The sequence below is a fragment of the Cucurbita pepo genome, chromosome LG03 (assembly GCF_002806865.2).
Source record: "Cucurbita pepo subsp. pepo cultivar mu-cu-16 chromosome LG03, ASM280686v2, whole genome shotgun sequence".
NCBI classification, from domain to species: Eukaryota; Viridiplantae; Streptophyta; class Magnoliopsida; order Cucurbitales; family Cucurbitaceae; genus Cucurbita; species Cucurbita pepo.
Genome location: NC_036640.1, coordinates 5995772 through 6013153, shown reverse-complemented (window position 1 = coordinate 6013153; position 17382 = coordinate 5995772). Strand labels below are relative to the sequence as shown.

At 39.1% G+C, this 17382-nt stretch overlaps 1 protein-coding gene across 1 annotated transcript; it reads right to left on the bottom strand.

The window, feature by feature from the left end:
- Window positions 1-1009, bottom strand: LOC111790996 (threonine--tRNA ligase, mitochondrial 1-like; the record flags this gene model as incomplete). Its single annotated transcript, XM_023672161.1, is given in 5 exon segments — window positions 1-47; window positions 141-378; window positions 467-680; window positions 777-815; window positions 899-1009. Coding segments are annotated over 3 exon segments (413 nt in total), but the record flags the coding sequence as incomplete, so codon positions are not given.
- Window positions 1010-17382: the final 16373 nt, after the last annotated feature.

Genomic DNA, 17382 nt, shown 5'->3' with positions numbered 1-17382 from the left:
GTGCAGGGTCCAATGCAGAGCTTGCAACCATACTCCATCTCGAGCGACTAAACCAGGAAAAACAATACAGGTGAAACGGTGTAATGAACTGTCATCAATGAGTTCAGATTGAATGCACGAGAATACATGGGGCTATCAACCTGTCCAAGTATATGAGCGCTAGAATGCCAAAATGTGTCGCGCCCTTCATCGCTTTCGAAGGTGAACAGCTTAAGCTCACAGTCGCCTTCTAGCGGCCTACACATGTCCCATAGAACTCCATCAACTTGGGCAATCAAAGCATTCGCAGCCAAGCTTTTCGAGATTTCTCTTGCTACATCTATTGGTGCTGTTTGCCATTTCTTACCCGCCTTCACCGTCCCATCCGGCAAGGTGATCCTAAAAAAGCAAAGAACAAAGTAAAATTCGGATTTCATGAGCTCAAGCATAGGTTATCCAATTCCACATATGGGACCGTTATACTAACTCGATTGGATCAGAGGGAAGAGAACGACGGTCGGCGAGCAGCTTTGCTTGTATCGACTGAAAAAGTTGGATGCGTTTAGGAATGACAGAATTGAGATAGTGCTCATCTTTAGGGTGCTGCGCCGCCATTGAAGCTTGTGTCCCCGCCGTTGGTTGTGCAACTGAGGAGCAGAGGCGGAGAGAAGTTGTAGATAGGAGAGAAGTGGAGGATGAAACTGCTTTACGGCCAATTCGAGAGCATAAGCATAAGAATAGCATATGCAGATGAATTTCGAGGGTTTAGGAAGGGGTTAGGGTTTTACCAAAAATACCTTCCACCGAGGAATGTTTGCCTTGGGGAAAATGATGGCCTGCAAAAGAGATTGAGAGTGAGAGACGAGAGAGTCAACGTGAGAGAGAGACAGAGACAAATTGTCAGAGATAGGGTTTCAACGAGAAGAGACGCGGAATGCGTTGAAGAGGGCACAGGCGCGCCTTTCACGCCGAGGAATAAAGCAACGAATGTCAATAGAGATACGCGGGCGAGGGTTTCTCACAAAGGAAATTTAACTGTAGCGCATCGGATTCTCATGTGATTAAATGCCATATTTATTCGTTGGTTTCTCTGCTCCTTTGAATGAAATTTCTTCACTTGATTTATTGTGACATATATTTACTTATCAATGTCATAATTGAAATTTGTGCTAATAGTATGATAACAAATTCAGAAACATAGGTGTAAACTTTGTGATAACAAATTCAGAAACATAGGTGTAAACTTTGTTGTTCGGTTCTTATGACAGTGGATATCAATACTATGTCCTTTGTCTTTGCTGCTGTTTTTCTCGGAGTCATGGTCGTACATTATTAACCGTGCGACGTCATGATTTTGACAGGCTCATGAGAAGGCTTAAGGAAAATTCAAGCCTATTCATATTTTCCATCCATATTCATAATTTTGCCAAACTAAACAAATTCATGCAGAATCCAAACTTGCTTAGTCACACACGCTGTCTATACATGCATGTTCATTCATCTACGACTCTAGTCGACTTGCCTCTACACTAGGCCAAGTCGTCCAATTCAACTTTGCATCTACTCTAGGCCAAGGTCTCTCATAACGCAACGTCGCATCCTATCATCATCTTGGTTCCCAGCAACATGACTCATGCATCGTGATGTCGTCTCATGTCTAGGGATAGCTTGACCATCTTGGCTTGCTCAGACATGCCTATCGAAACCGACTCATGTGTCACTCATCTCACTGGGACATCCTGAATATCCATCCATCTGGATTCTCATTGGAGCATAAATCCCCCTGTGTTCATGTCATGTCATTTATGGACTCCATACCAGATAGTGAATGCATATACCAACCTCCGACACATGGCCTAGGGCGCAATGTCGACATATTTGTGTTGTCTGACACTGTCTTTGAAAGACCCATTCAAAAGAAGATGCTCGTCTTGCTATGTTCGCCCACGATATGTGTCACATGGTATCTCGCTTAGGCCCTCAAGGGTAGTGGAGAGCAAACACCATGTCTCCCTCTTATAGTAACTTTTGAGGCATTTCTAATCTTTCTAGAGCAAATGTGATTTTGACGAGCAATCATACGGCCTTGTGGAGCATCCATCAGGTGTCTGATTGATACCTTAATTTGGTGAATTTTCATCTTTCATATAGACAGACTTAACTCCAAAGTCGCATGTCAAAACTCATATCGAAACTCCAACTTCTAAGGTTATGGCTTGGGAACTTACCCTAGCTCTCTTCGAGCTTATCTTCGGTACTCATGTCACCTCGTTCTCTCTAACCATGCTTATGCCTCAATTTTTATTTAAGGCACACTCTTCTTGGTGTGTTAGATGATGCATCTCCTCCTTAGGCGCATTATAGCACTTGTTTGTCTCAACCCTCATGTGGCCAGATGGGTGCCACTTGAGGGTCGTCATCTTATCGGTCTGCGTGTGGAGGTCACAACCTATTATCTTCGTAGCATGGTTGTGATACTCTGCCCCACTTAAACTAGTCACCGTCCTCGCTGACTTACTCGGAGATACAATTGCATTGTGGATTATGACACTCTTCCCCACTTAATTTCGATATCATCTAGATGACGATCCAAACATTTGACTAGCCGTTAACTTGACCCACTAAATTTTTTCGTGCTCTAGAATGAATATAGAAACTTGTGTACTACTTATGGGTTATCCCACTAATGAACCTTCTCTCAATCTCCAAGACTCAGTTCTCTCAATCTCCAAGACTCAGAGCATAAGCACGAAAAAAAAAACACAATTGTCCAATGGTTGTGGATTATCCCACTTGGGACCTAACTCCCATGAACCCAACAGATAAACCATGAAAAAACTAGTATCCACTTCTCTTCACCTGAGTAAGGGGGAGTGCGCCCTAAACGTTGCCGCTTTGGGCTCAACCATCATATTCTATGAGTTGCACATAGATCTGTATCACGACATTTTCTCATCATTACCACATCCCTTTTACAGTAGCAAGATGAGCTTGTGTATCACGACCTTTTCTTGTCATAGTCACTACCCTTTTAGGAAGCAAGGTCGGTAAGCTTGTAACATAGTCCCGTGTTGGCACTACACTTCAGCCAATTTCTTAATTGACCATCTTTATGTGGAAAACGCTACACTGATACTTCTCTAGTCTTGTTACAACTTTGTTCTCTATGTCGCTCACATCTTGTCTAATGCTCTCTTCTCGAGCGAATGCTTGTCTCAACACTCTGGTGAAGTCACCCACCTTAGACACTATACAATGGCTCAAGGAATACATGTGTGTTCGATTCTTGGAGCACTTCTAAGAGGTAAGCAACCTTACTCAACTTAATTTCTCTCTCGTAGTGATGTCGTCCACCCATATGGACTTGCATTGTGCACAATTTTGCACTTGGCTGGTGCATGTCTCATCTGACCCTCAACTGCTTTACTTGCAATCGTTCGCATTATTCCTCTTCCGTGAATGGTTCTTTCGAAGGCACCCTACTTGATACATTTTCTGATTATCTATTGCCTAATTCAAAATTCCAAACTCTTGACAAATGAGCTTGCTTCTTGCTTCACTTAAGACTCATCTTCAAAGAGTTTGGCTTCGAGCCACAAAGCTAATCTTGATTTTGACTTGCCACTGTCCCGTCCAATTTGGCTCTCATGACATACTTGCAAAGTCTTTATTCAACCTTCGGGTTCGTTTTCTTAATTGTCTTGTTTGACATAAACACGCAAAGCGTGGCTCTGATACCAATTGTCAAAATCGTACATTTTAAACCTTGCAGCATCATGATCTTCTTGCGCTCATGACAAGCCTTAAGGAAAATTCAAGCCTCATTCACATTTTTCACCAATCTTTGTAGCTTCGTCAGACCTTTGGCAAGATTCTCCTATGCCAACTGAACACAACTCGTGCAAAATTAACCGTTTGCGACTCTAGCAGCTAAACATGACTTGGCCTCAGCTGCAACTCTAGCCAACTTGTCTCTACACTAGGCCAAGTCATCCACCTCGACCTTACCTCTACACTAGACCAAAGTATCTTATAATGGAACGTCGCATCTCATCATCATCTTGGTTCACAACAACACAACACATACATCGTGATGTCATCCCATGACTTGGGACAACTTGACCATCTTGGCTTGTTCAGACATGTCTACTAGAACCGACACATGTGTCGCTTATCTCATTGGAACATCTCGAACATCCATCCATCTGGATTCTCATTGGGACATGAATCCTCTAATGACCGTCTCATATCATTTACAAACTCTGTACTAGATGGTTGCTGCATGGACCAACCTCTGACACATGGGCTGAGGTGCAATATTGACACACTCATGTTGTCCGACATTGTACTTGAAAGACCCACTCCAAATAAAAAGGCTTGAGATGCTCGTCTCAATGATTTCCCATATTGTGACGCATGTACATGCCACAAGGTAGTTCACTTAGGCCACAGAGCCCATGGGTGGTGGAATGCTGACACCATACCTTCTCCTATACTACATTTTAAGGCATTTCTAACCAAAGTTTGGGTTGGTTAGATTCGTAATCCAACCCAACCTAAAAAATTTTACAATCCAACCCAATCCGAAATTTTCGAGATGGGTTCAGGCTGTTCCAAATTTTTTCTTTTTTTTTTTTTTTCTTTTTTTAATTTTTTTAGTTGTGAATCAGCTGCATGACCTAAAAGTTTAATTTGTTATCAACCTATCAAACTTTTAGTTGTTCAATGGATTCAAAACTCCTTTGAACTAAAAGTCGTGATACTGTTCCCTAAAACAACTACCACATGTAAACTTTTAGTTTAAAAGTACTAAACCCTCTGTCAGGTGGATATTACCACCTATTTTCAGTGAGGCTAGATAAATATCAATCCACACCCTTCTCTTAACTCCAATGAATTTGTCTCTTCTCTTCTTTGTTTATATCGTGATAGTATTAATATTAAACCACTCAAATTTACTTCATCGATTGTGTCCATCCTCATAGAATTAGAAGTGACTCTTAATTTAGATTGGTGATGACCTTGAGCATTATCCATGACATCATCATAAAAATTTCGAAAATTAAAATGATATGTAATTCAATTTGTAACGAGTACCACAATTATGAATATCAACTTATTAATTTTGTCAACTGAGTCGCAATATTTGTCATACTTAATTTTCATATTTGAACTCATTGTACTTGAACAAGTACTCATATTCGTACTCTAACCCGAAAGTTCATAAAAATAAGAATTAGAAGTTACATGTAAACAACTTCTTGTCATTATAGTGACATCATAGAAGACCTTAAAAACTTTAGAAACAATGCAACATTTTTTCAATCATTAATTGTTAGTGAACCTATTATTTTATTTCCATGAACCCCTTATTTGAAATACTCAACATAATCTAATTCTTCTTCTTCTAACACTTCAAGTTTTTTTTTTTAAATTTTAAGACATGATCAAACATGTGAAATTCCATCTAGTTGCCACATCTAAACAAAATGCTTTACATTCAATTTTTTCTTGTTCAACACGATTTTTAAATTTTATCAATCTCTTGGGGATGATCAAACATAAGTCATTGCATGGCAAAAACTAGAAAGGTAGTCATGCATTTCTTTAAGCCCTCATTCACAATCAAATTAATTAGGTGGGCACAACACCTAATATGTAATATTTCTCCATTTAAGACAAATGAATTCTAACTTCTAAGCCTTCTTATAATATACAAAATAGCATCATTGGAACTTGCATTATATCAACTATAATATAGAAAACTTTATCGATACCCCATTCCAATAAACAACTCACAATAATCTCGTCAATCGTCTCTCCCTTATAGTTAGCAACTTGACAAAAGTTGAGAATTCTTTTAAACAAATTTCATTTGGAATCAATAAAGTGTGCAGTGACTACCATGTAGTTAATGTTTTGCAACGAATTCCAGGTATCAATGGTAAAACAAACCCTCTTAAAATGACTGATTAAAAAATATTTTAACTTTTTTTTCTTCAAGATGGGGTTGAAATATATCTCTAGCAATGGTTACTCTTGAGAGAGGGTCAAACCTAGGACATTTACTCTTGCAAGAAGGTCAAATGTAGGACATGCACCAAGAGGGTCAAACCTAGGACATTTACTCTTGCAAGAAGGTCAAATGTAGGACATGCACTAATTGTAACGATTCAGATTTTCCATTTTTGCCTTATTTGGTTAACATTTTATTTTTATTTTTGTAAATGACAAGATATTCCATTTTTGCCTTATTTGGTTAAGATTTTATTTTTATTTCTATAAAGGACGAGATATTATGTTATGCATTTATTCCCGGTCGAGAAGGTGCAATTTTAAACGAGGAAGTTATTAGAAATGGTAATGGTTGGGTTTCTGGAATAAAATAAAATCAAATAAAAATAGAATAAATAATTAAATGTAATCTGCACGTAAATCGATGGATTCCTGCCAGACTTTTATTGCCTAATAGAAACATTTCTATTTCTCTCAATTTCCTTATCCTAGTATGCCTTGTTGGGAAATGTCTTGATATTAGTTTTATATTCCTATGCCCAACCTTTTACATCCCTTGAAAAGGATTCTCTCCAAACTTTCCTCCGGAACGTTGGGTTGCTCTTCGGAGGAAGAATCGAGTAGAAGTAAGGCATTGATGTTGGGATCATTGTGTCAAAGAAGGTTGACTGTCGGAAATCGGTGTTGAGGACGTTGTGGGATTGTCGGCGCGTCGCTGGAATTGGAGAGGCGGAAACTAGAGTTTCGTCGCTTGTCGGGTAAGGAAGGCAAGGTTTTTGGAATAGGGTCGAGCTGCAGACGCAGCTTCGCACGCGTACACAGTGCGGGTCGGCTCGCACGTGTACGAAATTGGCTCTGTTCCATCAATTCCCGCAGCTCAACTTGGCGGCTTAGTTGGCCGGCTCAGCAACTAGGCTTAGCGGCAAGGTATCACTATAATATATCGATTCCAAGGTTTTTGGCCCCTCTGAAGCTATATCTGCCCTTAGTTTTACCATCCGATGTCAGTATAGTTCCTACACGTTAAAGACAGATTAGGTCGGGGGTTTATTTTGATAAATAGCATGAGGTTTAGCTGGGGTATATTATGAAAGGTTCTAAGTATTTATGTGGTTATCATAGGACGTACTTAACAGCTTGGATTAGCTCGTTGTGAGTGACTTCAACCAAGACCATCGAGGTAAGTGATCTTACTGTTGGAGTTAGTTTACTACGTGTTGTATGATGGTGCGTGCCCTATGGCCCCCTGCATGCACCATATTTATGTGATATGATTATGTGATGTATAGATTGTGTTGACGGTAGATTGTGTATGTTATGTGATGTATGAATTATGTTGACTGTTGACTGTTCATGACATATAATACTAACATCTCATTCATAACTTCACATAACATAAACAGTCAACAGTCAACATAATTCATATATCACATAACATACATAATCTACGGTCAACACAATCTATACATCACATAATCATATCACATAAATATGGTGCATGCAGGGGCCACAAGGTACGCACCATCATACAAGACGTAGTAAACTAACTCCAACAGTAAGGTTACTTACCTCGATGGTCTTGGTTGAAGTCACTCACAACGAGCTAATCCCAGCTCTTAAGTACGTCATATGATAACCACATAAAAACTTAGAACCTTTCATAACATACCCTAGCTAAACCTCATGCTATTTATCAAAATAAACCCCCGACCTAATCTGTCTTTAACGTTTAGGAACTATACTGACCTCAGATGGTAAAACTAAGAGCAGAAACAGCTTCAGAGGGGCCAAAAACCTTGGAATCGATATATTATAGTGATACCTTGCCGCTGAGCCTAGTTGCCGAGCCGGCCAACTAAGCCGCCAAGTCGAGCTACGGGAATTGACGGAACCGAGCCAATTTCGTACACGTGCGAGCTGACCCGCACTGTGTATGCGTGCGAAGCTGCCGAAGCTGCTGGGTGTGCGTCTGCAGCTCGACCCTATTCCAAAAACCTTGCCTTCCTTACCCGACAAGCGACGAAACTCTAGTGTCCGCCTCCCCAATTCCAGCGGCGCGCCGACAATCCCACAACGTCCTCAACACCGATTTCCGACGGTCAACCTTCTTTGACACAATGATCCCAACATCAATGCCTTAACTTCTACTCGATTCTTCCTCCGAAGAGCAACCCCAACGTTCCGGAGGAAAGTTTGGAGAGAATCCTTTTCAAGAGAGGTAAAAGGTTGGGCATAGGAATATAAAACTAATCTCAAGACATTTCCCAATAAGGCATACTAGTGTTTTAGGATAAGGAAATTGAGAGAAATAGGAATATTTTTATTAGGCAATAAAAGTCTCGCAGGAAATCCGGAAGATTACATTTAATTATTTATTCTATTTTTATTTGATTTTATTTTATTCCAGAAACCAAAACCGTTACAATTTCTAATAACTTCCTCGTTTAAAATTGCACCTTTTCGATTGGAATAAATGCATAACATAATATCTTGTCATTTAGAGAAATAAAAATAAAATCTTAACCAAATAAGGCAAAAATGGAAAATCAGAATAGTTACACTAATACAAGATAATTTGAACCCCTTGTTCTCTACAAGTTTAAATGGCAACTTATCCTTAATTATATCTTGACACATGCTGCTCTAATTTTATTTGATCAAATAATGAAGTAACAATATTACTACCGATAACGAATTCGGTGCCAGAATTCTTGTTTCAACATTGCAGTTACCCTTCCCGACCCCCATGCTACTCCAAACAACCTTACAAACCTCCTGCCATTGTCCCAGAAGCCTACCTGCAAGGAAAAAAGAAGGAACGAGATTGAACAAGAAAGAGAGAGAAAGGACCGAAAGTTTCCGGTGAAACGAACCTCAAGAAACTCGACATCAAAACATCCATCCCACACTGCGAAAGAGACCACCGATGACTGCATGTATGCAGAAGGTAAGTTTCTATTGAATAAACATTAAATGTTATTTATTAAATGTTATTTTTTAATGGATTCTAAATTTAAAAGTTAGTGGTGAAGTGAACGACCAAGAGTCTTGAGGATGAAAGGACAAGAGTCGTAGGAAATAATGGCTTTTTTATAGCTCAGTAAATAGTGGCGTTTTTATGGCTATAATTAGTTTTTACTATTTTAGTTTTAGATGCTTATAAATAGATTGTTCCTCCCTTGCCAAGAAGCGGAGAAAAATGAAAAAAATAGAGAAATAATAGAAGAGTGTTTTTTTGAGATTTTTTTGTCACTCCACTCTCAAAAAAAGAAAAATAGTGTGACTGAGATTTTTTTTACAAATTGGTACTAGAGCCAATGTCAAATGTGACGGGTCAAATGCCGCTACCCCGACTAACAAAGACAAACTACGAGAATTGGAGCATTCAAATGAAAGCTCTTCTCGGTTCTCAAGATGCATGGGAGGTGGTCAAAAAAGGTTTCAAAGAACCAAAAGATACCACAGGTTATACGGCGGTACAAAACAAGACATTGAAAGAGATGCGATCAAAGAATAAGATATACATGTTGTTCCGAGCCGTTGACGAGTCAGGCTTGAGAAGATTGCCAGTGCAAGTACTTCAAAAGAAGTGTGGGACATTTTAGAAAAATTGTTCAAAGGAGCTGACCGAGTCAAGCAAGTGCGTCTCCAAACTCTTCGTGGCGAGTTGGAGAGCATAAAGATGAAGGAGTCGGAAAGTGTATCTGACTACAACACGCGTGTACAGACTGTGGAAAACCAACTCGACCGAAACAGAGAAATGTTAACCGAGACGCGAGTTGTGGAAAAGATTTTGAGATCATTAACCAACAACTTTGAGAACGTTGAATGCGTGATAGAAGAGTCAAAGGACCTAGCAATGTTCATGGTCGACGAGCTCGCCGGTTCTCTCGAGGTACACGAGCAACGTATGAAGAAGAAGGAGGAAACACTCGATCAAGTACTTCAAACAAGGCGTCAATCAAAGATGAAAAGGTACTTTATTCTCAAAATTTTCAAGGTAGAGGTCGTGGCCGTGGAAGTCGTGGAAATAGTTGCGGTGGTCAAGGCAGCAGTCATGAAGGATACTATAAGGAAAAGGGATAGTCGAGCCAAGCAAATTGGCGTGGAAGAGGACGCGGTCGAGGAAGAGACGACCGATAAAATTATTCCAACATTGAGTGCTACAAATGTCACAAATTTGGTCACTATGCGAATGATTGTAACTCCGACAAATGTTATAATTGTGGTAAAGTGGGGCATTTTGTAGAAGATTGTCGAGCCGATAAAAAGGTGGAAGGAACAAGCAACCTAGCTGATCGCTTGTGGATGTATATATTAAAATGATGTAAAATTCACAAGAATAAGTGCAAGTATACACTATCACAAGTAGCAAGTAATAAGTAAATTATCGATTCCATAGATAACCTATCTTTTTGGTTAATTTTATCTTTTGGGTAACATTCAAATGGGTGTTGGTGATTTTGACTAATTAAACAAAACTAAAGCAGAGTACCACTGCGGTCGAAAAATAGAAAATGATGAGAAAATCAACTACAATGAGGAAGGTTCGCAAATAGATAAGTTGTTGAGTTTTGTGGTAGATTTTAGTTCTTTTTAATAGATTCTCAAGTCCACTTCCGAGGGTCATGCATGGTGATTATTTCCATAATCGTTTGTAATTTCTATTAACAAGGCTTTAGGAGAAAAATTATTCCTAACCTTCTATTACCCTTCAAGTCCCCTTGCAATGAAACTAGAGTTTTAAAGAGGATTTCATTGCTCCCTCTCTTCTCCCGAATAAGAGAACAATTATTTATGTAAAGTAGTTAATTAAACACACATGTAAATCATTAACAACAACTCTTTAATGAACTAAGATCATACTGCCAACATACTTAAACTATATAAAACTCTCTCACCTCCCCTATAAAGTTTAGCTCTCCATACAAACTGAATTAAACAGAGGAATCCACATCTCAATCATGTAAAATTGATGGAATAAGAAAAGAGAATATGGAAAAGAGAGTTATCCCACTTTGTTGTCGTTCGTCAATGGAAGTTCCCTTCGCTTGAGCTCTCATGCCAATCTCTTTGCCCTAATCAATCCTTGTTGGTCTCATTTTTCTTCTACTGTCAACAACGGCTGGATTAGGGTTCTCTTGATATGAACCAAGAGACATCAATCATACAATATACTTCAATGAAGATGTGAAGAAAAAGTTGTCAAAATTATCAAAAGATGTTTCAATTCATGCCACATTGAAGAAGAATGAAGTTTAATTGTTATAAATTTTGGGTGGGTTACAATTTAAAGTAATTTAGAGTTATTGTATTTTAAGACTTCTTATTTTCTTTAGGTTACAATTACCGGCTAATTATGGCCATTATATGAATGTTACAACTCTTGGAATGCCTTAATAGTTTCATTTTTTTAGGCTATATAAAGCCATGTATGTTGGATTTGTAAGGAGACTTGAAAAACATTATTAAAGAAGCATTTGTGCTCTTTTTTAGCCTATGGCTAAGTTTCTTTGCAATTCTATGTAGTTTAGGTTGCATGTAGAATCATTCAAGCTAGACATGATCGATCTTGCTTGTGGAGTGATTCGAATCTCAAACAATGTTCTTGCCTTGAGACATTCGATCAACAAAGTAATCCGAATCTTATTCCCCTTGTATTGATTCCTTATCTTATCATCTCTTCTTCTCTGATTTCACAGCAGTTCACTATAGTAGAGACTGCTGCTGTCTAATCCGTTTTTCTCTCAAAGTGTGGATCCCCCCTATTTTAGGTATCATTTTCCTTTTATAATGCTTGTTTCTTCTCATTTAGGGACGAGAAAGGGTAAAATCGTCCACTTAGGATGTTTCTAATTTGGTAGTCAATGATCCACGTTATTTTCCTTTTATAATGCTTGTTTCTTCTCATTTAGGGACGAGAAAGGGTAAAATCGTCCACTTAGGATGTTTCTAATTTGGTAGTCAATGATCCACGTTATTTTCCTTTTATAATGCTTGTTTCTTCTCATTTAGGGACGAGAAAGGGTAAAATCGTCCACTTAGGATGTTTCTAATTTGGTAGTCAATGATCCACGTTATTTTCCTTTTATAATGCTTGTTTCTTCTCATTTAGGGACGAGAAAGGGTAAAATCGTCCACTTAGGATGTTTCTAATTTGGTAGTCAATGATCCACGTTGACTGTTGATGTGGATTAAAATTTCCAGGTCATCCCTGAAAAGTTTGCTTTCTGAATTGCTTCAACATCAGGGTCAACAATTTATTTCCAGATTTGTAAGTAGTGTTGTTTCCAGATGTGCTACAACATCATGGTTTAGCATAAATGTTCTAAAATTTTACTAAATAACTCAGTTAAGTGTACAATTAAGCTCAATTTATGCAAATTGATCTTCTTTTCATATTAAACCACAATTGTCTATTTCATGTATACTAATTAGAATAAGTGGAGCAATTAATGAGAAAATGGTGAGTATAAGTGCAAAATTAACTATAAAAATACTTGATATAACTCTACTTTTGGAGAGTTATCACTAGCCTTGGAAGACGTACAAATGAAGGTCTTCTCTTGATGGCTCAAAATGAAGACAACATCAACAACGACACTTTGTGGTACTTCGACTCGGGAGCAAGCAACCATATGTGTGGTCACGAGTACCTATTCAAAGAGATGCAAAAGATTGAAGATGGTCATGTGTTATTTGAAGATGCTTCAAAGGTGGAGGTCAAAGGCCGAGGTACGGTACATTACTTGCAAAAGGATGGCTTAATAGGGTCAATCCAAGATGTTTATTACGTACCAGACCTCAAGACCAACATATTGAGTATGGGGTAACTCACATAGAAAGGTTACTCGATATTCTTAAAAGATCGGCTACTACATTTGAAGGACAAGCAAGGGCGTCTGGTTGCTCGAGTCGAGATAGGAAGAGATCGAATGTCCAAACTGAATTAAAGAAGCATATGAGAAACATGTTTGCGTGTCGATGTAGAAGACAAGGCATCACTGTGGCATCTCCGCTTTGGCCATCTACATCATGGCGACCTAAAAGAGTAAGTGAAGAAGAATATGGTGCACGAGCTATCCAACATGGACTATAAAGGAAAATTTTGTGAAGAATGCACGTGCTCAGCAACCATGCGAGAACCTCATTTCAAAAGAAGGCTGAATTTTGGGCTAAACAACCTCTCGAGTTGATTCATACAGATATATGTGGACCAATTACCCCCGAGTCTTTCAGCGGTAAAAGGTATTTCATTTCCTTTATCAATGATTACTCACGAAAAACTTGTTTATTTTCTAAAAGAAAAACCGAGGCATTTGAGGTGTTCAAAAAGTTCAAAATGATGGTGGAAAAGGCAACTGGTAGACACACCAAAGCTATACGATCCGATAGAGGTGGCGAGTATACTTCGATGACTTTCATGGAGTATTACGAGGAGCAAGGCAAAAGGCGATTTCTAACCGCATCGTACACTCAACAAAATGGTGTGACCGAGAGAAAAAATCGGACCATTCTCGACATGGTTCAGTCAATGCTCAAGAGCAAAAGGATGCCAAAGGAATTTTGGGCAGAAGCCGTGCAATGCGCCATCTATGTGCAAAATCGATGTCCACATGCGAAGTTAGATGATCAAACACCACAAGAAGCGTAGAGCGGACAAAAGCCTACAACTTATCATCTCAAAGTGTTCAGTAGTGTGGCTTATGCTCACGTACCGGATCAACGAAGAACGAAGCTCGAAGACAAAAGCAAAAGATATATTTTTATTGGGTATGATGAGAAGACAAAATGATACAAGCTACTTAACCCGATAAGGAAGAAGGTGATGGTGAGTCGTGATGTGCGAGTAAATGAAGCAAGTGAATGGGACTGGAACAATTCGATGGAAGTTAATATTAAAGTTGGAGAATCATCGGTCGTTGCACCAACAAGTATACCAACAAACTCAGGAATTTTCGATGATGAATATGAACCACGACAACCCAAAATGCGAAATTTGCAAGATTTGTATGATTCAACAAATGAGGTACACCTTGTGTGGCTTCTGCTAGATGCTGAAAATATCAGCTTTGAAGAGGCGGTACGAGACAAGAAGTGGCAAACTACCATGGATGAGGAGATTAAAGCGATTTATAGCAATAATACATGGGAGTTAACAGAATTATCGGAAGGAAGCCAGCCCATTGGTGTGAAGTGGGTGTTCAAGAAAAAGATGAATGCTCAAGGCATGATAGAGCGGTACAAAGTGCGACTTGTTGTGAAGGTATACAAGCAAAAGGCGGGAATCGACTATGATGAAGTGATTGCTCCCGTTGCAAGAATGGAGACAATCCGATTGCTCATTTCCCAAGCAGCTCAATTCAAATGGCCGATTTTCAAATGGATGTCAAGTCAGCATTCTTGAATGGTGTGCTTGAAGAAGAAGTCTACATCGAACAACCACCCGGGTACATGAAAATTGGAGAAGAGAAGAAGGTATTAAATTTGAAGAAGGCGTTTTAAGGGTTGAAGCAAGCACCGCGAGCATGGAATACTCGTATCGATACATATTTCAAGGAGAATGGGTACAAGCAATGTCCCCACGAGCATGCACTTTACACAAAGAAGAATGGAGGTAATGTGATATTTGTTGCTCTTTATGTTGATGACCTCATTTTTTTGGGTAACAATGATGAGATGAAAGAAGAGTTTAAGGGCACAATGACACGAGAATTTGAGATGACAGATTTGGACTTGTTGAAGTTTTTCCTTGGTTTGGAGGTTAAAGAGAGACGTGTATTTTTATATCACAGGAGACATGCAAAAGAGATTTTGAAGAAGTACAAGATGGAAAATTGCAACCCCGTATCAATACCAATGGAACCAGGTGCAAAACTCTCAAAGTACGATGAAGGAGAACGAGTAGATGGAAATAGGTACCGAAGTTTGGTAGAAAGCCTTCGCTATCTTACATGCACAAGGTCATATCTTTCATAAAGTGTTGGCATTATAAGTCGGTTCATGGAGGAGCCGATTAATTCTCATTAGAAGGCGTTGGAGCGAGTTCTATGGTACATCCAAGGAATGGTGTCACTTGGGTTATTCTACTCGATAGCAGAAGATTACAAGTTGGTTGGTTACTCTGACAGTGATTGGTGCGAAGACATAGACGATTGAAAAAGTACATTAGGTTATGTATTCTTTATGGACAACACAACATTTACTTGGCTTTCAAAGAAACAATCGAGCGTGATGCTCTCGACGTGTGAAGCTGAATATGTGGCAGCATCTTGGTGTGTATGTCACGCGATATGGCTTAGAAATTTGTTAAGCAAGATGAAGCTAAAGCAATTAGGTGCAACAGTGATTCAAGTTGACAACTAAATAGCAATTGAGTTGGCAAAGAACCCACTGAACCATGAAAAAGCAAACACATTGACGTTTGTTTTCACTTTATCCGAGATCCTGTGAAGGAAGAAAGTATGGAATTGCTGCATGTGGCAAGTCAGGATTAAGTTGCGGATATTTTTACAAAACCGCTACTGAAAGTACTTTTTGAAAAATACAAGAAGATGATTGACATGTCGGATAGTAGAAGCATTTAAGTTGATGGGGGAGTTTTGTTGAATAAACATGAAATGTTACTCCTTTTAGGGTTTTAAATTCAAAAGTGAGTGGCAAAGTGAAAGATGAAAGGGCAAGAGTCATTATAACAAATAGTGGCGTGTTTATGGCTATAATTAGTTTTTATTATTTTAGTTTTAGAAGATTGTGAATGCTTTGATTGTTAATTTAAAGTTCTAAAGTGGTAAGAAGTAGAGAAAAAAGAAAAAATAGAGAAGGAATAGAGGAGTATTTTTCAAATAAATAGAGTGTCTTGTCTCTCCATTCTCAAAAAAGAAAAAATAGTGTGACCGAGATTGGTTTTATAATNTGGGTTCTCATAGCTCTGTGTGTTATAGGTGTTTACAATACGAACTACTCCGTAGGAAGTGAAGAGGAAGGGTCAATTGAGACATACAGAAGGAAAGATGATGAGAAGCGGTCTATCGAAGTGTCGTTCTCAAAGAGAGAAAAATGCTAGAAAATCGAGAGTAATTCGGGTGAGGAAGATGAGATCCGACGGATCCGGACCTAGGTCGATCACAACCCACAACCCAACCTTCAGCCATGACCCGTCAGCTCTCCAACCCAAACCTGCAGCCAACATCCACTACCCGCATGCCTGTAGCCCGAAAGAAACCCACGCCTGAGGCCCAACCTGCTATGGCCCAGTATTCGCATCATCCCATACCGCAGCGGCCGCACCCGTGCCTCGACCCACATCTCGACCCGAAGCAGCCTGCACACGCATCAGCATCTACTTGTGTCATATGTCACACTTGCAGCAAAACACCTCCTCGGCTCAGTTGGCTTAAACGGTTCTGCGGCTTAAAACTCACCCTTTCAGCTTGGTAAAGGAAAATTAGCCCTCTTTCATTGTTTCGACCCTCTCGAAGCTGAATTTGACCTTGTTAGAGTAAATTTCTCAAATTTAAGTTCAATTGAGTTAATAATTCTTAGATTACTAATAAAACTAGATTGATATTCTAGTAGGAAATGACACCCAGCGATAATTGAAACAATTTTGAGGAACAGGAGCGATCGTGCTCAAATTAGGAAAAACGCAGGCTAAAACCAACCAAGTAAGTGGTCCTATCGTCGTTTGGTTATAATTGTGTGTTGTATGATGACACGTGCTTGTGGCTTCGCACGTGTCATATGCCATTATATGCAAATTATTATGAAACGATGTGTATATGTTACGGTACATTATTGTTATGCTGGATTTGATGAATTGATATGTTTGTGATATGATATGATATGTTGAAGGCATTCTCGAGATATGTTATGTGACTGTTATGATATATGATATGATATTATATGTGCATGATGAGAATGGTACGTCTAGAAGCATCAATATATTATGATATGGCATATGTGTAACATGAATGATATGATATGATTGACATACAAATGACGAATTGGCATGAAATAAGACCTCAATACACGCATGGAAGATATGATAAAAATGATATGGTATGAAGAAAGACGCTAGCAGGGTTGTAGTATATGATAATGAAAATGGAAAAATATTGGAATCTCATGCATTATTGTGTGTTCATGCATCGGGGGATACCTCTTCTCCTTCACAATAGTACGGACACGTACACTATGAGACAGGGCAACGATCATTATGTTTACCATAATGCTGCCATGATGGCTGCAATTCCTAATGGGTGTATGACATCAACAACTACCAGAGAATGCTCGCCTGACCAGAAAGGGGTCCAGGAGGTGTGTGAACTGACAGATGTGTCCATACTTGCACGTGTGGACCGTGTGTAGGAAAATTAAGTACACATC